The sequence below is a fragment of the Phalacrocorax carbo genome, chromosome 1, assembly GCF_963921805.1.
Source record: "Phalacrocorax carbo chromosome 1, bPhaCar2.1, whole genome shotgun sequence".
Classification (NCBI taxonomy): Eukaryota; Metazoa; Chordata; class Aves; order Suliformes; family Phalacrocoracidae; genus Phalacrocorax; species Phalacrocorax carbo.
Window position 1 is genome coordinate 91,777,686 of NC_087513.1, and position 23,349 is coordinate 91,801,034.

General features: G+C 41.3%; 1 protein-coding gene across 5 annotated transcripts in view; it reads left to right on the forward strand.

Annotated features, from left to right (window-relative positions):
* The window catches only part of ZBTB20 (zinc finger and BTB domain containing 20), a 465,440-nt gene extending 446,164 nt beyond the window's left edge, over positions 1–19,276 (forward strand). For all 5 annotated transcript variants that reach the window (XM_064466348.1, XM_064466339.1, XM_064466328.1 and 2 more), the window contains 2 exons: positions 11,713–13,320; positions 17,782–19,276. In XM_064466348.1, the coding sequence (XP_064322418.1) occupies positions 11,733–13,320; positions 17,782–18,200 (2,007 nt within the window). In that variant the 5' untranslated portion in view covers positions 11,713–11,732 and the 3' untranslated portion in view covers positions 18,201–19,276. The remainder of the gene's footprint in view (positions 1–11,712; positions 13,321–17,781) is intronic.
* Positions 19,277–23,349: the final 4,073 nt, after the last annotated feature.

The window sequence follows — 23,349 nt, forward strand, 5'->3', positions numbered from 1 at the left end:
TAGCTCAGTGGCTACATCTCTCTTGGTTAGTCCTTTGAGTGCTCTAGGTTGACACTTTCCATGCTTTGAGAAATATTGACTGGTTCATTAGTTGCCTGGTTTGTTGCAACTACGCAACTCCAAAGCTGCAGATGTAAAAATAGACTTGTGACCCGTTCTTTTTCACTGCTGTTATCTGTCTAGCATCAGAGCTTTTTGCTTCCATCGTCACTTTCTCCTCTTTCCTCTTGTTTACCTATGGTAGAGTAGCCATGTAATCTTTGTGCTGTGATCCCACTCAATAACTTTGGGACAGGGTAGGGCCAGAGCAGTATTCAAATGAGAGGAAACCAAAACAATTCTTGTATTGTTGAGCCGAGAACAAAGAGCTCTTTCACTTCAAAAACATTTTGAATGAAACTTAACATGGTACTGGGAGAGAACCTGAAACATAAAACCATGGTACTGTTTAATACTGCCACTAATGTTTATGAAGTGTGCTAGGGGATTTTGTGGGGGAAAAATCATTGTGTTTCCACAAGAAATGTGATGTGTGATCTATTCCATAGGTGAAACTCAGTTGTAAGCCATCAGACTGCCACTAAACTCCTTCATTTGCATCAGGGTATTTGCCTCGCAGCCTGGTGCATGGTGGGCCACAGTGATGTGTTCTGGCTGACACTGTGCGTTTGGGTTTCTGAGGATGCTAATTGTTATTGTTTCTAGAGGGAATGCCATTGCGCCACCTTTTCATTTATATTTTCTGTGACTGTTTTCATTGTCCATGGAGTCATTTACAAGGCAAAAATAACACAAGATCTGGTCGTATGTATCCACCACTCAGGAACTGGAATACAAAGAGAATTCAAGATCTCTAGTTAATCTGTCAGCACAAATAGCTCCTTGAGGAATTAACTGTGCCTATGAAAAAAGGATAAACAAATCCTAGAACCCCTACTCATCCCAGCTTTGTTGTGTTAAACACTGAAAGGATCTCTGCCCGGCTGGGATGCGCAATATATACTTTGAATCAATCTGTGACATGTGGTGAAATGCTTCTTCTTGAAAGCCCACAAGAGAGAAGTAGTATAAATTAAGAGTAATCTCACAACAGCTATTTTTGAGTTCTTAACCAGTGAAAATGTAAGTGTAGCAATATTGTGCATCTATTAAAAATCTTGAAAGGCTCTTTATAACTAGATGATAGGAGTGATAACGTGTAATTTATTGATGTTACACAGATAGAGAAAAAACCACAAAGTAGCAATTTTTGTGTGAAAGGGGGTATGATAGAGGAAATAAAAACAGAGCAAGGGACTTCTCCCCACAGCTTCACGCCTGTGTGTGCAACCATGTCAACTTTAACAAAAATGCCTTGTGCTTTGATCCTATGCGGCGTTTCAAAACAGGGCATATTCCCTGTATTCAAAAGTAAAACTCCCAGATACTATCTCTAATATCTTCAGCTAAGTAGAGGGTAGAATGTGCCTGAAGGCAGACCTGGGAAATAACTCTCATACAATGTATTAATATCACCTGTTGGTGTCTGTATGCTTGTGTCTACATGTAATTCCAGGGCCTTTTCCCTGGGGGGGGGCAGGGGGAGGAAAGCATTGGAGCTGACAACATACATTTAATGCTACAGATCCATCTGATGATATCAAGCCACGCATGAATGATGAGTTCTTACTTACTGCTTTCATTTATTAGTTTAAGGTGTTCCACTATACATTTTTCTGCCTATCAAAACTAAGTAGGTGATTTTGGAAATAAGTCTGCTCCCAGGGATTGCAGAGGTCTCACTGAGGACAGGAGTTTTCCCTGTGGCCTTCAGTATCATTGCTGTGAGCTTGTGCTGTTTCCCGCTGATATTTAAGTCTGAATTATAAGCAGGCCTGAACGCTCATCCCATAAAATCAAAATAAAGAAGCCACAGTCCAAAACAATATGAATATCTGTCTCACGATATTTCTAAGTTGAAGTATTCACCAAAGCACCCAGTTGTACTAGTTAACAATTACCCTTTCACTAACAGATAAAAAAGATAAATGGAAAAAATAACCAAATAAAATCTAGCATTTTCATGTGATAGCTTTCCTGTACTTGGGGCTGAGACACAGCCACTGGAAGAAATAAAAGAATCCTTTTCCCAGCCTTGAAGACTGGCATTTACAGTTTTTCATTCATTCCTTGTTTCTCCCATCAACCAGTAGTTCTGTGACCAGAACAAAATCTCCTACATTGAAAGGCCTTTCTCTGGAAACATGGAGGGTATAAGCAGTGATCTTCCACAAAAGTCAACCATTTCTGACTGCACCCTTTTCCTAACAGGCTGCTACAAACACTCCCTGTAGAGGATTCTAGGTTGAATAGAAACCTTCTAAACAGGTAATTATCTTAAGAGGTTTTAATCTATATTTTCCTTTTAACCAAAGCCCACAGGCTTTCAGGCTTACTGTATTTAACCACACTCAAACTGATAAGCTTTTCTTCCTTGTCTTTCTGCCTGAGGGAAAAACCTAACAATACAGGGCAAACCTGAAAGGGTTCATGGAATAGCAGTTGTCTCTTTTGGAGACATGTTTTAATATATTTGCACCTATTATCCTTCTAATTCATTCCTCCTCCATATTCAGCTCCCACCTCCAGCCCCAGCCCCTTCTTCCTAAACAGTGCTTCTGAGAGAGGATATAAATTTATACAGTCGACCACAGCGAGATGACCAAAAGCAATCCCTGTTCACTTTCCTTGCAGGTATTCAGTCTGAAATACACTATTAGGATTTAAACAAAACTCCTTAGAGCAGGTGAAGATATTCTTAATGACTACATTAAGTTTTCAGTCAGGACCATAGAATAGCCAAATAAACCACTGTGTTTGCCTACCTTTTCCAAAAAGTTTATTCCTTTCTTTCCAAGAAGCGTCCCCCTATTCGTTGTTTGAGTGGGGAGTGTTACACACAGGAACTTCACTGGCATTGCTGGCCCATCTCATCTCTTCCCCGTTCAGTGGCTGTCTTGCTGCAGGTCTGCTAGTGCAGCGTGCCCTCTGAGTAACGGCACCTGGCACTGTGAAGGAAAACTAGCAATAGATGCACCTAGATTTTTAAAGAGCCAAACTGGCTTAAACTTATAGCCAATTAAAACAGTTGGGCTATGTTGGGGCTTGGCAGGATCGTGCGTGAGCTCTCTGGGAACAAGCGAGCGTGGTTGAAACAGTTTTCATGTAGAACAAGAAAATGTTCCCTCCTGAAGAAGGGATGAGCGCAGCCTCGTTTCTCTTCCTAGGAAATGGTGCCATCATGTGGTCATGTTGTTTTCTCTGTTTCCAGTTCCAACAGGGCAGTTCTACAAAGTTTTCTCCCTTTATGTTTTAAAGAGCATTAAAATGCTATTTGGTGATCCTATCTTTTGCTAACATAAATAGGTTACAGCTGGTGGGGGCACAGGAATGAACACCCTTGTAACGCTATAGCCAGCCTGTTGAAATCCCAGTTAATGCAGCTGTGATGATGGCTTTGGAGGTTCTTCTGTTAACATAGTATATGTTGCTTGCAGGTGTTGTAGATACCTACAGGAGAAGCATGCCCCATCAGTCTAGCCCGTGTCCATGCTAGGGGGATATGATGGCATGGCTGTAGCAGCAGAGGGTCTGCAGACGAGGACTGAGAGAGGAACTGAGAGAAAGAGTGTGCATATATGTGTGCCAGTGTTTACAGTGGAGGTATATTGGACTGGACTCCAAATATGTGCCTGGGAATAAAAATGGCTTTTGAGTGTACCCTTTTTACTGTAAAGTATCTTTGGAGTTCCTAAAATAGCAAGAATACAAATCGGTGTGAAAGTGGGGAAAGTAAATACCCTGGCTAAAAATGGAATATGACTTTAAAATAGCTGAATGTGCTGTAACACTTTGAAGCCCTTGGTCACCAGACTGCTAAGAACTGGAGCTAGTTTTCACCTGGTGTTTTACAGCTGTAAGTAGGATGCTTACCATAAAGAGGTATAAAGAAATCAAGGCACTAGAGTAGTGTAAGAAGAAAGCTTTGTTTTTGTAAGCCTGGAGAATGAAATTTGAAGAGACCTATGGAGTTAATTCTTGATCTTCCTGTGATGTTCTTTATGCAATGAATGCAAAACATTTTATTAAGATTAATTAAGGTGGGCAGTCCTTGTGCAGAATTGGGTGTGTGATGCTATTCTTGTTCTACGTGTGAAGCAAACTGAGGCACAGACATTGCTGCTTGCGGACTGTAGTACAAAGAGGATTAGTGCTGACGGTCTCGTCCTGCAATCTTTCATGAGAAGCATAGGAAGGTGATTCAGTGCCCGCTCCCCAAGCATGTAGGCTGAAATAGAGGCTTTTATGCTTGACACTGGGGATTTATGCCCACTGGATATAGAAGCAGTTTTATGTACAGAACACATATGGTTTAGTCTTCAGTCTTATGTAAAATGGATATCTCATCATTAGGTAGATGCTAAAAATGACAGGGCAATTAACTGTACAAATCGTTGATAGGAAATTTGCTGAACATTCTCTAGTCTGCAGAAAAAGCCTGTCTTGTGAACAAAGTTTAAGCAAACTCTTTCTTATTAGCCATCTACTTGATACGTTTGCTCCTTGGAGAATAAGGTTGTATTTGTGTTTGCATGCATTTCTGTCTTTCAAATAAATGTAGTTATTAGACTATGAAATTTAGAGAAGTTTGACAGCTTTCAGAACACAGCAATTCTTTCTTCCATAGAGTATATTACTGACACATTAATAGATGTTGTGCTGGTAAAAATACAGTACTTCCTGTGAGATGTAGACTGCTACATATTTTGATTCTAACAACAATCTGGTAGGGTTAGGGCAATTCGTGTAGTGTCATCTGGTGTTTGTTTTGGATAGATATTATAGAAGGAATTACTGATTTTCAAGATGTTCAAGCAGATGATTGGGTGAAAACTCCAGCAAACCTTTAAAGCAACAGAAAGCAAGGTCTGCTCCTGGTCAGATTTCCTGCTGAGGAGACAAATGTTGTGCTGTGTTCCTGAAACTCCATACAAGCTTTTCCTCTTGCAGGCCCCTGCTCAGAATGAGGCCAAGTATTCAGGAGAATCAGTCTGAGCAGGATTGGCTAAATCAGCCTCTCTAGTATCATTGAGATATATGGAGAAGTCAGCCACTACCAGGTTTTCAGGATTTGAATTCAAGTCACTTCTCCACTAAGTTTGGTCCCAGAGAGTTGGAATGTCATGCAGGACTAATTTTGTGTATGGAAACACTAGATGTGAATTTTTGCTCTTTTGATCGAGTTTTATTTTAGAGTAACTAACTTAAGAACAACAGAAAATAAAACTTCATTACTAGGGATAAATCAGGTCATCGGAGCTGAAGAAAGCACCCATGGTGATGGTGCTAAGTCTGGAACAGGAGACACTAATGTATGGAAACGACAAACTTCCTGTGGTAATTGTGTGGCTATATAGCTTTCATGTCTTGAGATGGAAATGCTGTATTTCCACTGAACTGTCATGTTTATGCAAGAGTTGAGATTTTCATTCCAAGTTAAGGATTCTTTACTGAGACTTGCCTTTCTTAAGGAAAATCTGTAGAGTTTTGTTTTGATAACAGGACTTTGGTTGGTTGGTTTTATTTATTAAGGTCTTTAAAGAGTATCATAATGAAGTGTCTCAGGCAACTGTTTCATTCACCTCACTCAGCTAGAGTACTTTATCCACTTTAGGGCACTGCATTTTAAGTGAAAGAAGGACAAACTGGATAGAAAAAGGAAGAAGGCAAGAATGAGGGAGGAGAGTAGATATAGCCAGTGAGGGTGATTGGAAGACCTGAGTTTGTATTTTCCAGAAAAGATAGGTCTAAAGAAGAAAAGTGAGGCACCTTCCACTATGTGAGACAGTGCTATAAAGAGGAAAGTGGACAGTACTTCTGTGTCTCCTGGAGGAAAGGATGAATAATTCGTTTCAAAGTTAGATGCTAGGAAAACTTTATTGTTATAAAGATAGTAGACTGTCTGTCTGGGGAGGGAGTGGAAATCCTCCATGTTGTTGTTTTTTGCAAACATGTTAGACAAATTTCTGAAGAGGTAGTGTAGGTAAATTGTTCCCACCACAAGGAACGGGAGTAGACTAGATGACTGTCTGAAGAACCTAATGCCTCCTTTAGGTACAGCCAGGAGGCTGCAGTCTTTCAACACTTTATGTGGAGACCAAGGATTAGAGATTTCCAAAACTACGCATGGTAGAGGGAGAGAGAAGGGAGTAGATGATAACGCTTGTCTCCAGCAGCAGCAGGTTACTTAGGTTTGTGGCGCTCCCAGGAACTAGTGGCTGGATTGCAGATGCACAGAGAAACAGCTCCAGAAGCAGGAAGAAAGCCTACCAGTCCTAACTTCCACATCTTTGTCCTGGCCCAGGGTGTTCTTCCACCGAGGGAGGCACTTATAATTTTGATGATAAGAATATACAGATATCATATTCTATACAAGATACACTGCCTCCAACTTTTCTACTGTCTCTCCAAGTGCCTGTCAGGAAGACAAGCGAGGCAACAATATCAAGCTAGTTCTAGTTAATCTTGTCTAAGTAGCAGTGAGATGGGTTGCTAAACAGTTTTCTAAACTCAGTCTATATCTGTCTTAGCAAGCCTACCAGTTCTTAAGGATATAAGATGATCATTCTCTTTGCCCCATAAATATGAAGCAAGACAGAGCCTCTGAGGTTCACTCTGCTAGTTATTCCTGTGAAAGGCCACACAGTAGGTTTCCAAAAAGAGCTTGGATTCCAGCGTCCTAGGCAGTTTTGCTTCAGGTGAAGGCTTGCTGAGTTACAGTAGCTGTGGTGGTTTCATCATCACTGTGTTTCTAGAAATGGTAGTCATTACTGTGCAATGAGCTTTAAGATGCTGTGATTTTAAAGGACACTAGAGAAAATCAAATTCTGTGATATCGTTCAGTTATGAGCATTAAATCTGTAAGCACTGGCTTTGCAGAAAGGGACATCTAGTGGCTGTACAAAAAAAAACCCTCCCTAAGTACATTTTAAAATGTACAACATAGCCATTTACGTGTGACCTGCAGTCTTCAGTATTCCATACAACTTTGTAGCTCTACTACATCGTGTGTTTGCTGGGATCATTTTTTATGTTTTTGGCAAACAAAAAAATCACCTTTGGCAGACATCCTTTCTAGCTTTATGTAGGTCTATGTATGGTAGCTTTGGCAAATAGAAAACTGCCTTCAAGCCATGCTTGTTGTACCTCACTGCTGCACTTTCACATTTTCTGTAGCATCTTCCAGGAGTCCGCTGCCTGCTGTTTTCTTCTGCCATTGCCTTCCCCTTTGGTACTGTACTTGGAGAGGTTGTCATTGTTATTGTCATGGTAAAATCTACTTTCTTTTGAATGTCCATAGCATAAAAGTCAGTAGGAGGGGTGGATGAGATTCAGGGAAATACTGTTCTAAGCATTCAGTCATGTATTACACAATAAAAGTTTTTTTCCTTTCCCATCCACGTTGTGCTCCTTCTTACTAGTTGAGGATGAATTCCATGCATGTTTCTGTGAATAGCCTGACAGTTTAATCGGTACATTTGCATATGGGCAAACGGAACTTTTTTTCAAAGTTGAACAGTAATATGTTTCACCTTTATGCCATGCCAGCTTCAAATTGCATCCCAGGAGGATGCAAATGTGTGTAATCTGTGCAGTTGTCTGGGCGTCTTTTCTTTTCTTTTTTTTTTTTTTCCCCCTGCTTTTTTCTTTCTTTCTTTTTTTTAAAAAAAACTGGCAAACGCCTATTCATTGCCCATCTGGGTGAGAATGGCCTTTGCATTTTCACACCCATTCTTTCCTATATGGTTTGTGAATGCCTCTCCAATCAGAACTTGCTTCACAGAAAGGGGACAAAACCATTTTACAGGAGTTCTCAGAATAAGTCCATTGGGATGTCTACATCATGTTTACTGGAGAAAAAAGGTGGGGGGGCACTTAACAAAGACCACTGAATTTCACAGAAAGGTTCCCACTGTCTTGAGTTTAAAAGAGTGGCAGGCCTGAGAAGAGCCTGAGACAGCAGTCTTTTTCCTGAGCCAAGCTTTCTGGGCAGTGACAAGTAGGTGAGTGTGCGTGTGTGTAGGAGCTGACACACTTTCTGGCTTGTCCAAGGCTCTAGTAGTCTTTGTCAGAATGTGGCATTTACTTTAGAATCAAACCCGCATTGGTAAGTCCACCTTTTTTGGGGGACCATTGCCTTTGGATTTTCAGCTTAAAACAGCACACAGTAAGGGGCACCTACAAAACTTGGATCTGGACACAGTTTTCTGCAGAGAGGGAGGGGAGCTGCGTGGCACAGAGTGGGTTTTGCTAGAGACCAATCTCTGGAATTTGTTAAAGCTGCTCTTGTATACTGGTGTGGCTCGTACAGTAGCGTCTCTGACATTACTGCAGATTATTTGGTTACCTGTATTTTGGATAGGTATGGTTTTCAGTGTTGAATGTCAAGGAAGGTGGCCTAGAAAAAACATCCTCAAAATCTGTATTAGCTTTTTTTTCCATTTGTTAGACCCACCCCTCAGTTGTTTCTCAGTTGAAGAAGTGGTAGATGTTCCAATTTCATTTGAAGAAGTAAAGAAATGAGGAGAGGATTTTTTAAGGAAAAACTCTGTTATACCAAGAGCAACGAAAATGTACTCCATGCCTTTTATGAAGTGACTCAATTGACTTTCAGACCAATTCCTACACCTTAGGGTGCATCCTAGGTCAGTTCCTATACAAGAGCTATTCACATTGCTCTCATAAGTGCATGCAAACCTCTTTTCTTTAGCCTTGATTAACCCCTGCAGTCTGTTTTCATCAAGTTAGCTAATGACCAAACACCTTGTGGCTACACAACCCTTGCTTTCCGCAGCTGGGACCTGAGAAAGACTGCTGAAACTTAGCGATGAACCTTGCCCTTCCTCCTTTCTGTGTGTAATTTGTGGGTAACTGGCAAAATTCACTTTACCAAGAAGTCATCCAGTCTCGTGGTACATATCACACCTTTCTGGAAAGGAGTTGTCCTGAGGGTGCAGTTTTCAGAGTTCCACTCACAAAATTAATTTTCTCTGCCAAGGCACATAGGAACAAAGTAGATTTATTTGCACCTGCTCAAATAAAGAGACCTGTCCATAGCATCTCTGGTATGTGTGGAATATTCCACCTTGTGTATGTGCAAGGCGGGGTTTTTGGTTTATTGAGTTAGACTGCTGCATATTTCTTATTATTATGAAATACCTCATTTGACAAAGCAAAACATAAACTAGAAGTCATTACCTTTCCCAGAAGCACATCTTAAAGACATGTTTGCATGAAAAGGGAGCCCTAGGGTCAAGCCAAGTAGTGATCAATACTTATTGATGGAAGGATTTCTAGCATACTGATAGGCAACCACTCAAAGGGAGGTGCAGATAAACAGGTAGCTATGTAATTACTTGCCACAGCCAACAGTAGGTCTTGAAAAGAGGTGTCATCTATTTATCAATAACTTTCCACCCTTCTCTTTCCCAGCAGTACAAAGCTTTTACCAAGTTCTCTTCCTTTCAGATCAAGGATTCTGACTTTTTTTATAAATACGTTTTGAATCCTCATGTGATCTGACATGTTGGGAAGGGAAGCATCTGGAACTGCCCTGAAGGCCTCTGGAGAATGACTCTATCTGGAAGGAGGAGGGAATACATCTTTTCTGCACATTATTTTTTGTAATAATAGTTGCAGTGCCCTTGACGGAAAGTCTCCCAGTTTCTAAGATGTTTTTCCAGTCCTATGATCAGTCTCATCAGAGGAGGAAACTCAGGTTTCCCAGCAGAGCTTATGAACAAGACAGATGTAATTCACAACCTCCATGATACTGTTAGTGTTCCTCCTGTTTTCTGCTATGTGAGCAGAGCATCCACCCACTGCTCTAACCTCACATGGAAATTAGTACCCTTCTGGCTGGTTTACATCTGTTAACATCAGACTTCTTCAGGCAGCTTGACCCCATCAGGATTTCTAGTTCCTGACCTTTGTGCTTCCCTTTTATCATTCAGCTACTTCAGAGAATTAAAATAGCCACCTGTGTCCAAGGTGGTTTCTCTTTGAACCACCAGGACAGAGAGTGCTTGAGATGTCAGGAGTGGATAAATAAGAAGACACAGACAGAGCAGGGAGGATGCCACATTTTCCTGCAAATTGCAGTGAGTAGTGTTCTACTGTCTGCGTATGAGATGTAAAGCACGCTTTAGGCTGGAGTAGAGGGACATCGTTGGGCTAAAAGGCATGTATATGAAACCGCTTTCAATGCCATTTATTTGCTCTGTATATTTCTGTTAAAACAGGGAGTGACAAGTTTAATTTACTCGTGCTCCTCTACAAAATTTCACTTTTGGATTCTCACACGTTAACAAGTAATTGTGGCAAGAGGTGTTACATCTTTGGTAGGAATGTTCAAGACAGAACGCCTTTAATACCAGTGGTGATTTTGCATTACTTTTCTCCTCTCTGCACACTTTTCTGGGGACCAAGGTGATGCATGTGCTAAAAATGCTAAAAGAAATTAATAACGTTTTATTTGTTTACCACTCAAAGGGCAGTTGGTTCTTCAGAGTTAAAAGGTGAAACAATAGGTTCTGCCCATCAAAATATAAATAGACAAAAAATGAATAAAGAACAGGAGACAAAAAATGAGTAAAGAACAGGAAAGGAAACAAAAAAGCATTCAAACCAAAGCAAGCAAGATGGAGATAGGGAAAAGTGGATCGAGAGATAAAGAAGTTACTTTTTAGCCACTTGTATAAGTTAAATTTGAAGAATATGCTGGCTCTGCACCCGAATCGGTTAGGTGCTTTTTTAAACTGTTCTCTGTTTAGATTATTCAGCCAAAGTAAGACAGTCTTCCTTAGAGTAAATGTCTGTAATTTTCCAGTTTCTGTCAAGTAAATAACAGCAGGAGAACATTTGTTTTTATATGATGGCATTCTGGTTCAAGTCAGAACTTGGGATATGCTAAAAAGGAAGAGGACAGATCATGTTAACTTTTTGCTTTGGGTTCTTACAAAAGACTGTTTGTCACTATTGGGTAGCAAATGTTCTAAACCACAACCCCAGGCTAAACTGCGCGTGGGATTTTAGGAACATTTACAGCCTAAATCTTAAACCACATTTGGATTTTACAAAGCGACTGCCAGGTTTTTTTTTGATACAAGTATCCAAATTCCTTAAAATACATAGAAATCATATTTTCATATAGACCCTTCGAGTTAACAACTTGGTATAAAGGATCATTAAAGTAAGAATCTGATCTTTTCTGGCATGGGTCCACCTCCGAATAGCCTAAAATCCAGCTTTAATCCATGTGCTCAGTGTTTACAATTGGCTGGCTCTAGGCTTTTTAAAGCCAGATAAACTGATAGGAAGTCCAAGGCCCAGGAATGTGGTTGGAATTTAGGCCCAGCTACACCTGTCTTTGTCTGCTTCTGTCCAAAATTTCAGGACTTGAGCTTTTTCAAATGAGGAGCAAAGTTTACTTCTAGCGGTGCAGAGATGTCTTCTTATCAGTGCCTTTGGGTGTGGTTTTTACAGTATCATCTGTTTTGTTTACCCAGTGGTCAGTCACCTTCATCAGTGCCCTGGCTGTGCCTCTGCAGAGGACAAGACTCAACCTGTTCTCTTTCTTTTTTTTTTTTTTTTTTGTCACCTGCTTTGCCACAGGTAACATCAGTTGCAAGGGGATGACAGAGCGCATTCATAGCATCAACCTTCACAACTTCAGCAATTCTGTGCTCGAGACCCTCAACGAGCAGCGCAACCGTGGCCACTTCTGTGACGTGACGGTCCGCATCCACGGGAGCATGCTACGCGCCCACCGTTGTGTGCTGGCGGCTGGCAGCCCCTTCTTCCAGGACAAGCTGCTGCTGGGCTACAGCGACATCGAGATCCCCTCAGTGGTGTCAGTCCAGTCTGTGCAAAAGCTCATTGACTTCATGTACAGCGGGGTGCTGCGGGTCTCACAGTCAGAGGCCCTCCAAATCCTCACAGCTGCCAGCATCCTGCAGATCAAGACTGTGATTGATGAGTGCACAAGGATTGTCTCACAAAATGTGGGAGAGGTCTACCCAGTGATTCAGGATTCTGGCCAGGAGACACCCAGGGGAACACCCGAATCAGGCACCTCGGGGCAGAGCACCGACACAGAGTCTGGCTACCTGCAGAGCCATTCACAGCACAGTGTGGACAGGATCTATTCGGCCCTCTATGCCTGTTCCATGCAAAATGGCAGTGGGGAGCGCTCCTTTTACAGTGGAGCTGTGGTCAGTCACCATGAAACAGCCCTGGGGCTCCCCAGGGACCATCACATGGAAGACCCCAGCTGGATTACTCGGATCCATGAACGGTCGCAACAGATGGAGCGGTACCTCTCTACCACTCCAGAGACCACACACTGCCGCAAGCAACCACGCCCTGTCCGAATTCAAACCCTGATGGGCAACATCCATATTAAGCAGGAGATGGAGGATGACTATGACTACTATGGCCAACAGAGGGTGCAGATCCTTGAGCGCAATGAGTCTGAGGAATGCACTGAGGACACTGACCAAGCAGAAGGCACTGAGAGTGAGCCCAAAGGGGAGAGTTTTGACTCGGGAGTCAGTTCCTCCATTGGCACTGAGCCCGATTCCATGGAGCAGCAGTTTATGGCTGGTCTGGGCCGGGATGGGCAGCAAGAACCTTCCCAAGCAGATCAAAATGACGTCCCTGCTGATGGCACTCAGCCGCAGCAGCAGCAGCAGCATGTAGATGCCAACTCTTCCTCGCCAGAGAGAAGCAATGACGTTGAAATGGACAGCAAAGTGCTCACAGTCAATAACGGCACCGAAAAGGGGGCTTTGCAGCCTTCTGTCAACACAACTGTTGCCCAACCATTGCCAACCACACAGATCTACTTACGCCAGACAGAAACCCTCACCAGCAATCTGAGGATGCCACTGACTCTGACCAGCAACACTCAGGTCATTGGCACAGCTGGCAACACCTATCTGCCTGCCCTTTTCACCACACAGTCTGCTGGCAGTGGCCCTAAGCCTTTTCTCTTCAGCCTGCCCCAGCCTTTAGCTGGCCAACAGACACAGTTTGTGACAGTGTCCCAGCCTGGCCTGTCAACCTTTACTGCCCAGCTGCCAGCCCCACAGCCCTTGGCCCCATCTGCGGGCCACAGCACAGCAGGTGGGCAAGGCGAAAAAAAGCCTTACGAGTGCACTCTCTGTAACAAGACTTTCACCGCCAAACAGAACTACGTCAAGCACATGTTTGTACATACAGGTAAGAGTGCATCCCTCTGGCTTATACTCAAAGCCAGAGAAAGTCCTTGACAAACATGGACTTAGATTCTGTTTCCCAGCCTGTCATCTCCCAGCATAAACAGGAGAGAGAGGTTATGCAGGGAGCTGGTGTCACTGAACACTTTCTGAGCTTACTGCATTGAAGTTGAGCCCCTGCAGAAACATGTAGGTCCCTTATAGGAGCCTAACTGTGCATGGTGCAGAAACAAGCTCATTTTACTTGGAGTAAAATGTGTCCTGCACCCATCCAAGGAAATTATAAGCATTTGTTGTCTCCCACGAGCTGACTAGGCAACACTGAATAGAAATGGCGTGAGGGAACTGTACTAAGTCATTAAAGAAAAACTGTGTCTACTGAGAAAGGACATGCCCCTTAAGTTTTACAGCTATGGGGGTTTAAGCTCAAGCACTGATGATTGGCATGAGTTTAGGGCAAATTCATTCCTAGTGGAGTTGCAGCAGTAGGTCCAGGCCTGGGTATTACACACACTGCTCCATATTTTCTAAATCTCACATATTCCTGTAAGAAAGTAAATCTGGAGTTTTTTCAGAAGTTTTTCTGTACTTCACTGAAGCTGATTGCTGCAACCCCCTGTCTCTAGGTAAGTCAGATGCTTCACTGCTGTGAGTACAGAAATGTAGGGCTCAATGAGAAAAATTTAAAATAATATAAATAGAACACAACGTTGGCATCCTTTTTGTTTAAAAAGGCAACTGCTTTAGTATATAGTCATTTGAGACAATATAGGTAACTGTATTTACTACTGAGCCCAAACTGCCTTTTCTAGCATTGTCAAATTATGAGACTTCAAAGCAGAGAGATGTATGTATCTTACATGGAGAAACTGTCCTGGGTTCAGGACTAAATTTTTCTTGCTTTAGCCCTCGGCTCATTCTGATGTTGGAGAGAAATTCTAGTTTAGAGAAAGAGTAAATATTTCTCTCACCAAGCAGTGGTTTTGTTAATGTCAGATCTTAAAATAAACGCTGGGTTTATCATACATGGAGTACAACCTGGAGAAATTGCCCTAGGTATGGGAGGAATGTAAGTTATGCCTCCCCATTGTATCCAATCGATTTCACTTCCATGTGCGTATGTAAACTTTTAACTTCTGTTTACCTATAATTATCACTTAAATGAAAAATTCCTCTAGATATCTAACGCAGACATGTACATATACAAAAAGGTCAACTTCTCAGGACTGGTACAAAGTGTACGACTGCAAGGATCAAGAATCATGAATCCTGAGATTACCCTTTGTGTTTGTTTATGTACTCCATCTTTCAGTTGTGGATGAGTAGCTGAAATACTATGTAGAAAGTGTTGTGTTGCGTTATTCAGAAAAATATCCCCTTCAGAACACAGGCAAATATATCTGCCTGCATCCTTGTTCTAAAAGCTAGAAAGGCTTTTTCACAAATAACTTCACTGAGATTAGGAGCTTTATTTCCCCCACACCCAACTGTACACTGCCTTTAGTATTTGGAGCCAGATAAAGAATAATATTGGAAGACCTGACCTAAATTACTCCTAACTACTACACATAAAGTCAACCAAGGAAATCAATAGGCATCTCCAATCATGAATTAATATTTTATTTGCATGGGTCTGTGAATGCCCAAAATAATGAACTGTGGTGGCAAGGAGAGATTTGGGTAGATAAATTATGTCAAAGTTCATTTAGGAACAAACTAGCTCCTAGAGTGTCTGGGAGAATAATTGCACCTTAATCAATAGAGGGCAGGGCTTCAGAAAACCCTCCTGAAAATAACCTTTATATGTACAGCCTCAGAGAAAGCATGTCTGCTACCTTGTCTAGTGCTGGACAGGACCATTATGAAAACTGAGAGAAGACAATTTTTCCCACTGTCAGGGTGACTTTCTTCAGCCCTGTTAAAAGCAGCCAGGCAAAGTGGAGGAGTCTGATCATAAACCAGAATTCAGCAACCTAAATGCCTCCAAATCACAGTATGCTTTTATGCTTCCGAAAACTACACTCTGATGTAGCTTTCCATGCAATGGAAGCTTACCTCCCTTTCCTCTTTCACATGAACACAAACATACTAGAGATGGGTAATTTATTATTATGTTCCCTGCAGGCTGACTTTAATGTATCCCACAATGTTGTTCTCCAAGACGTGCAATGTTGTGGAAATACAGCGCTGGCATGCACGCGGTGTCCATGCACCTTATAAGCCATCATTGCCTTCTCCTATATATCACGCTGTGATTAATACTTGATAACTGTCCCACATTGCTGCCTAAAGGCAGCCAAATATGAAATAAAGAACCAAAAGGAGGAACATGCACATTTAATTCACTGAGCAAAGTTTTGTTTGACTTGAAGATGAAGAATCACGGGAATAAAGAATCTACAGTGGTCACTTAGGAAGCACATGCATTTGCATACAAAAAAGAAAACCTAAAAAGTTTTGAGATTCTTAGGAGAGAAGAAATCCCAGGAAGATTTTGAAGCTAAGATTAGAAAACCAGAACCCAGTGTAACTTAGAATCGTGCAGGCAAAAATTAGGATATTTTTATAGCATAGTCTTAACAGGGTCTAGAGCAGAGGAGACTGACTTATTACAAACTCTGGGACATATATTGCCTAAGGCAAAAATGAGCATTGTAAATATAATCATTCTCTGGTAAGTTAATCAGACATTATTATAACTGACACACTATCGTTTTCCACATAGCACGTGTCAAGCATATTGGCCTGTCTACAGTCAACACTATTATGTTCGGCAAAGCCAGCAGGAAAGTAAGGACTTAATGTGTTTTGACCAAGTGTCTCTCACCAAGTAGGGACAAACTCATCATTGGTGCAAGGAAGAGCAGCATGTGGATTTCATTCACAGATGTCACCGTCATATGTGCAAACTGTGAAATAAAAAGAAACAGAGACTTAGGGGAGATAAAAAAGTAGGTCCTTCCCATCCAATCGATATTAATTATCTCCTCTTAAAATTGAATATAAGTAGCATATTGTAATCTCACTACACAAAGAATATACATATTACCACAGGCATGTGATGGTCCCTGAAGATTGACTCTTCAGGATTTAAAACAGTGCCAGACAGATTGTAAAGAGGAGGAAGCAGGATGTCTGTGAAAAGAAAAAGGATATCTGGTAGAGGGGAAATTGCAGAATGACCAAAGGAAAATAATTTGTCTGTCAGTGAAATAGAGGATCATTTTGATTGTTACGGAGCTATGGTACCATCTTTCTCCCTGACAGCTTTGGGGATGATGAGTTACCACACCTGAAATTTACCACAAGTGATTCCGAAAACAAATTAAAAAGCAGTTTTTGATGGGACATTCAGGGTGTTGGGTATTTTCTAGATTATCAATACAGCAACATATCATGAAGATGTTGGCTGATGCTGTGAAACATGGGGTCGTGTCATTGCCTCCTAGAAGAACTCTGAGCATGAGGAGGAATGAAGAGTACTGTGGTCAAACCAATCAGATGTGCTCAGCTAAATATTTTTTCCAGTCACTGGTTTTTTGTATTTTTGTAGTCACTGGTTTGTCTGGATATGATCAGAGTTCACTTATACATGTTGCCAGAATCAGTTTTACAACAGCCCTGGGCACACAAGGCAATGTGGTAGATGACCTAAGTGTTTTATATCTCTGGTTTACCTGCTAAGGTGTTTTATTTAATTGGCAGTCAAATCATTTAAATTTCACATCTGTTACAGTGGAATTTTATCTGTTAAGTTGCCTTTTGCTTGGTACTGGCTGACCTAGGCAATTCTATGTACTGAGGTTCCCTTTTCAGCTACTCTTATCCATGCTTCAGCTATGAGATTTGACCAGGAAAAGGAGCAGCAAGTATAGACCTTTTATAAAGCGTTGGGTTCCTTTGGTAATCTCTAGCATTTCTCTTCTGAGAAATTTAGAGCAATTTCACAAAAATGAGTGTGTTACAGGTCAGCTATCTGGTAATCACTAGCTTTGTTCATGCTTTTGTTGCATACAGACAGATGGAGGCACTGAAAGGTAAAGTAACTTTGCTAAGACCTGTCTAGAAATGAGTACAAGGTGCAAGGTAGGAGCATGCGCAGCAGAAGCTGTGGCATTGAAGCTGGGGGTAGATGCCATGGCCTTTTAACTCCAGTCCTGTCTTTGTCAGCGCCTGCTATGTGAACTTGAAGAAATCGCCTGAGCTCCTTTTTACTGTACATGGGTTGGGAATACCCAGAGTCCCCTTTGTAAAGCTTTTTGAAACCTCTGGTTACAAAAAATGTTGTGTACCAAAACACAGTTATTAACAGAATTACTCTTTCTTGGCCAGAGCACCTCTCCAAAGACCCCCATGAGACTTACCATTAGTTTATTGCAAAGAATCCTACCGAGCTGGTTTAATTTTATTATCTTTCCTTTGTCTGTTTTTCTTTCTTTCTCTCTCTCCTGTTGGTAATGGGCAGGTGAGAAACCCCACCAATGCAGCATCTGTTGGCGCTCCTTCTCTTTAAAGGATTACCTAATCAAACACATGGTGACACACACTGGCGTGAGGGCGTACCAGTGCAGTATCTGCAACAAGCGCTTCACCCAGAAGAGCTCCCTTAATGTGCACATGCGCCTCCACCGCGGAGAGAAGTCCTATGAGTGCTACATCTGCAAGAAGAAGTTCTCCCACAAGACCCTGCTGGAGAGGCATGTGGCTCTGCACAGCGCCACCAACGGCACACCTGGAGCCACCGGCACCGGCGCAAGGGCTGTCCCTGCCGGGGTGGTGGCCTGCACGGAGGGGACCACGTACGTCTGCTCTGTCTGTCCAGCTAAGTTTGACCAAATCGAGCATTTCAACGACCACATGAGGATGCATGTGTCAGACGGATAAGTAGAATCTCTCTCTCTCTCTTTGTTATGAACAAAAAAATAGAAACAACAAAAAAAGCTATGGCACTAGAATTTAAGAAATGATTTTTGTTTCATTTTTACCTTTATTTTCCTCCTTTTTTTGGGTTTGTTTCGTTTTGTTGTTTTTGTACTACATGAAGAACTGTTTTTTGCCTGCTGGTACATTACATTTCCGGAGGCTGGGTGAATAATAATTTTCCCAGCCTCCCTCGGATGGTGGCCTTAAGGCCAGGTAGTGCTTCATGAGCTCCACTGGTTGGATCTCTAGCTACTGGCCTCTAAATACAACCCTTCTTTACTACAAAAAACAAACAAAAAACCAACAAAAAAATCAAAAAAACAGACAGAAAAAAATAAAAAACAAAAAAAACACCCCAATTTCTTTTTTCTCACTTGTGAAGAGCACTACAAAAAAAAAAGAAACAAAATATATTACAAATCTACAAGGCCTACTGTCGTTATAAGTACACCGCTCGCAGTGTTTCAATGGACATAATTCACAATGCTGACCGCTTTTGGACTTCACAGTATCCAGTTAGAACTGTGGAATATTTTGCTTCTGGTTGAGCAGCAACCAGAGGAAACAAGGCCCTGCTGGTTTCCACCACGTGTCTGCTTTCTCACACACACACGCATCCACAAACACACGAAAGGGCTGAGGGGAGTGCAAGGCAGTGTGGCTTGGATAGTGTGGAGTCCCTGCAGGGTGAGGAAAAAGAATCAGAGGTTCCTCACCTGGATTCTGCTCCATCCCACGCTCTCTGGCGCACCCTCCCCGCTGCTTTTCCCGTACCACCACCACCACCTTACAGCAGAAACCAAGAAGATTCAGACAACGAGCAACGGTGGCTTTTTTGTAATTTATTCAGTGTCTTCGCTGAGCCCAGGGCCTCAGCACAATCAAGAGGGACTTTCACAGAAGGCAAAGAGAAACACAGAGGAAAATCAAAGATATCAGAGGTTGCAACCTATGGATCTAGGTACACGAGAAGGGTTAGTTCCCACAATCTTTGCAAAAAAAAAAAAGTTGCATCAGGATTTATTCTTGTGGAAGAAAGAGGAATAGAGGGTGGGTGGGAGGGGAATAATAATTAAAAAAAAAAGAGTTCTTGGGACTTTTTTAATTCAAAATTTTATAGAGGGGCAAAAGTGACGTTTACCAGATAGAATGCTGATTTTTTTAATATATTTACAACAGTATTTGTGTAAAAAAAAAAACAAAAAAAGTGAGATTGTTAAAAGTAATTTTTCTTTGTTTTCTTTTTTGTTTTGCGTACACTGCCACTAATATCTTCTCTTTTATTATATATATGAATATATATATAAATATATATTTTATTTTAAATTGAGACTGTTAAGGTTAGCTAACCTGCTTCCAGATAGAGGGGGGGAGGGGAGATGATCTTGATTTTTATTTTAAAAAAGAGGAAGGATGTTTCTTAATTTTCTTTTCTAGTATTATTCTTTCTCTCTCTCTTTTCTAATGGAATCAAGAATTACCTGGGTCGATGAGGGGCTCTGTGAAGTCATCTGTGAGATTATCTGCTAGAGTTTGTGCATCCTGCAGTATCATTTGAACTGCTACTTTGTTTTTGAATTACGTGATTCTCTGTTTGGCTCTTACCAAGGTTCTGTTGTTTCTTTTTTTGGTTCCATCTCAGAATTTATTTCTGCTGAAGGGCGGTTCCTTTGGAGAAAGAGATTTTTCTATCGATGTTCCCTTGCTTTTGGGGATAATAGAATCTGTAGTCTTTTCTTTCTTCTTATTTGAAAACGTAATGAAAGTTTTGAAAGTGTGTAATAACTAGGATTTCCCTTCTTTTTGGTCACTGGACAAGAATTAATCTGCTGTATTGTTCTCTCATCCCTGCCTTGCTCGCTAGAGAGCTTCTATATTTGTGTGGGAATCTGATCCTGCCCCTGGTAATTTGTGCCAATGCCAAAATAACTTAAAATGTTACCATTGCGAATAATCTTCCCTTCTTCATTTGCAAAAACATCCAACTGAAGGGCCACATCCCGCATTCTCTGCATATGCGAAGCTATGCAAGGAATGTAGGATCAGTGTGAAAGATTGATTCCTGATCTGCATATATATGTTGGTGGTTTGTATTTTGTTTTACTGTGTTTGGGCTGGTGTTCTCCTAGTCGTCTTCTGTGTATCTGTGTGAGAATTTCTCCCCCAAAGCCAGCTCCCAAAGTACATGGGTCCTTAGTTCAGTTGGATCAGTGTCTGACACTATCTTTGTCTTGCTTGAAATCCATAGCTAGGATTTGCACCAGCTGCACTCTGGACTTTATATATTAGGCAGAGAAGAAGCACCTAACAAAAATATGCAAAAAGAAAAAAAAAAAATTGCTAGTTTAGCTTTTACTTGTGTCTATATTTAAATTAAACTTTCTTAAGTTTACAAAACTTTGCTTGTGAACACTGAACATTTCCCATGAGGCATTCTTTTGTGCTGGACAACTTTCTAACTATTGACTTGATAGATCTCCACATTCAATTTTGCGTGTTCTTTACACCTGCAGCTTCTGTATCGGATGTCTGTGATTCAGCACAGGTAACCTCATTGCTATGTTTTATGCCTATTCCATTACTGTTTTATTTTGGGGAAAAAACTGACAGGTGGTTCAGTCTCAGAATCTTTCTGTATCCTGCAAGGTATTGTTCAGCAGATCCTAAACGTTGAAGCCCTGACTCTCAGCTGCAGTAGGCAGCATTAAGAGACTTTGAGACAAGTGCCAGAGCAAATGAGTCCCTTATACAGTAACGTCTTTTTTTGTTACCAGTTTGTTGGGGTACTTCAAGGGGCTGGAGAAGGAGCACAAGTTAGTTGAAAAATATTGTTCTCACAGCCACACTGGTAAAAGCAATGCTGGCATGTAAACTGAGAAGTGAAAAGACAAAGCCTAAAACACAGAGAGGGAGAACTAAAATCTGCCATCTAAAGACACACTAAATCTGTACAGAAAATGAAGCTTCTAGAGACAAGGGTATGGAAGAAGATGGGGAAGGTGAACCTATACAAAAGGATTTAAGGTCTTTCTCTGAGGAAAGGAGGTTTTTTTCTGAGGTCTTTAGTATCAAAGGGTTTGGTGTTGTCCCATATGAGGAATTAATGAAGAATTTTACCCAGCTTAAAAATCTGTAGCTGCTCATTTGTCATCTGAGGTCTGGGAAAAAGCTGTTTAATTTGCCATTGTTAAATCTGGTGACCTATAGACAAGATGTAGCATATTCTGGAATATGGTTCTGATAACCAGAAGAGAAATGCCAGTACGCAGGAAATAAGAATCAGGGTTTACATCCACCAAAATCTGAACGCTATGGTGTTCAGAGAGAAAAGTCATACCTAAATTTTAATTCTGCAGTTTTCAACCTTCCCTAAATCAAAGAAGCATCACGTTGAAATGCAAATTTATTATGGGGCCTAATAAATTTGAAGTGAATTAAAGATCAGTTGTGAATGAATGAAGGGTGCCAATTAAAAAAATAAACAAACTTCTTAAGGTAGAGCTAAGGCATACTAGACTGAATTCTAAATCACTTGTCAAAGAGTTTAGGCCAACGTCTTCACAAATGGGTGCCTGAAATATAAACTAATTTTGTTGAACTTCCAGGCTCAAAATGTAGTGACTTGATTTTGTAAAACATGGAGCAAGTTGCAGCATGACTGCAAATGTCGCTGAAAGTGCTCATCAGGTCACTTATTTAAGTGCCCTTCGGTGAACTTAGGAGCTCAAACATATACCCCTTTATCTTTTAAAATGTTAATTTCCTTTTAATAATGCTGGCTCCCATCTGTTGAAATTTTTTTTTACTGCTTGGAAACAACTTCAATATCTGAATGTTACAGGTATCTTCAAGCTCCATGTATTGCTGTAATATTCCTTAGCAGAAAGAATACATGTGGTACACCAGCAGTCGCAATGATCTACAAACTGCTGTTGGCAGTGTTTGAGCGCATATATCTCAGTATGCTTGAAAAGCTTCCTTCAAAACACCTGATAAAACGATATAGATGAGAAAGAGCAGACTGTAGCACACATCCCTCTGATGGAGCCTGCAATATCCTGCATTCCTTGAGCCTGATTCTCACTTCTCCTAAAGCTCCCTTTATATTGCTTTGGCAATGGAATAGAGCATTAAATAGGACATAAATTCAAGCATACAAATCACGGCCTCTCTGCAAGGCAAAAGTGCAATAAAGGAAGCCTTAGAGTAAATGAGAGGTAAGTGCCTTCTCTTACTGCTGCTGAGGCTGATGAAGTCAATTGAAACTGTAGGACTGGCCAGAGCAGATCTGCCCTGTGGTCCACCTCGCCCAGTATTCTGTCTCTGACCCGTGGCTAGTTACAGATGATTTGGATGAAGATGAAAGACCGTGTTGGATAATTACAAAGTAATAAGCCTAAGAGATAATATTTATTATAATCCTCATTAGGTATGTATCTGCTGATAACCTAAAGACATAATAATTTATGGCCTTAACTTTTTATCCTGCATAAAAATTATATATTGTGGCATATAGTTCTCATTATCCTTTAAAGATTTAGCTTATTAATTGCTAGGTGGCCCCAGTGCTATCCTGTGGAAGTGAGTTCCTCAGGTTAATTACCACCTTGTTGAAATTATTCCTTTTCAGGTTAATTTTGTTGCTGTTCATTGAAACACCCTTGTTCTTGTATTACATGAAATCATAAATCAGAGAACCAAAATTTAACTTATCTTGCTCATTCCACTGAAGTCTGCCTCTCTCTGGGAAATCTGAATCCACAAGGAATGCAGGACCACCATGTCAGTGTCTGCTGGTCAGTAAGGAGAGAACGGCTACCGAGTGTGCACGTGTGCGTGTCTGGGGTGTGTGCATTAGTGGGGTTCTCCTACAGTGATCTCTTGCAGAGGGCTAGCAAGTACGGCTCGTAAATAATGTGAACATGCCAGTCGAGTACATGAGTCTAGAAGCTGTAATATGATATTTCAGTCTGGTCCCTCCTCTCACAAACCCCCTATTAATTGTCTCTCATAAGGGAAATAGGTATAGATATTTTGCAGGAGCTGCTCTGGGGGCACTTTCTCAGCAACTGTCATGCTTCCACTAGGCCCACTTCTGACCCACACTTAG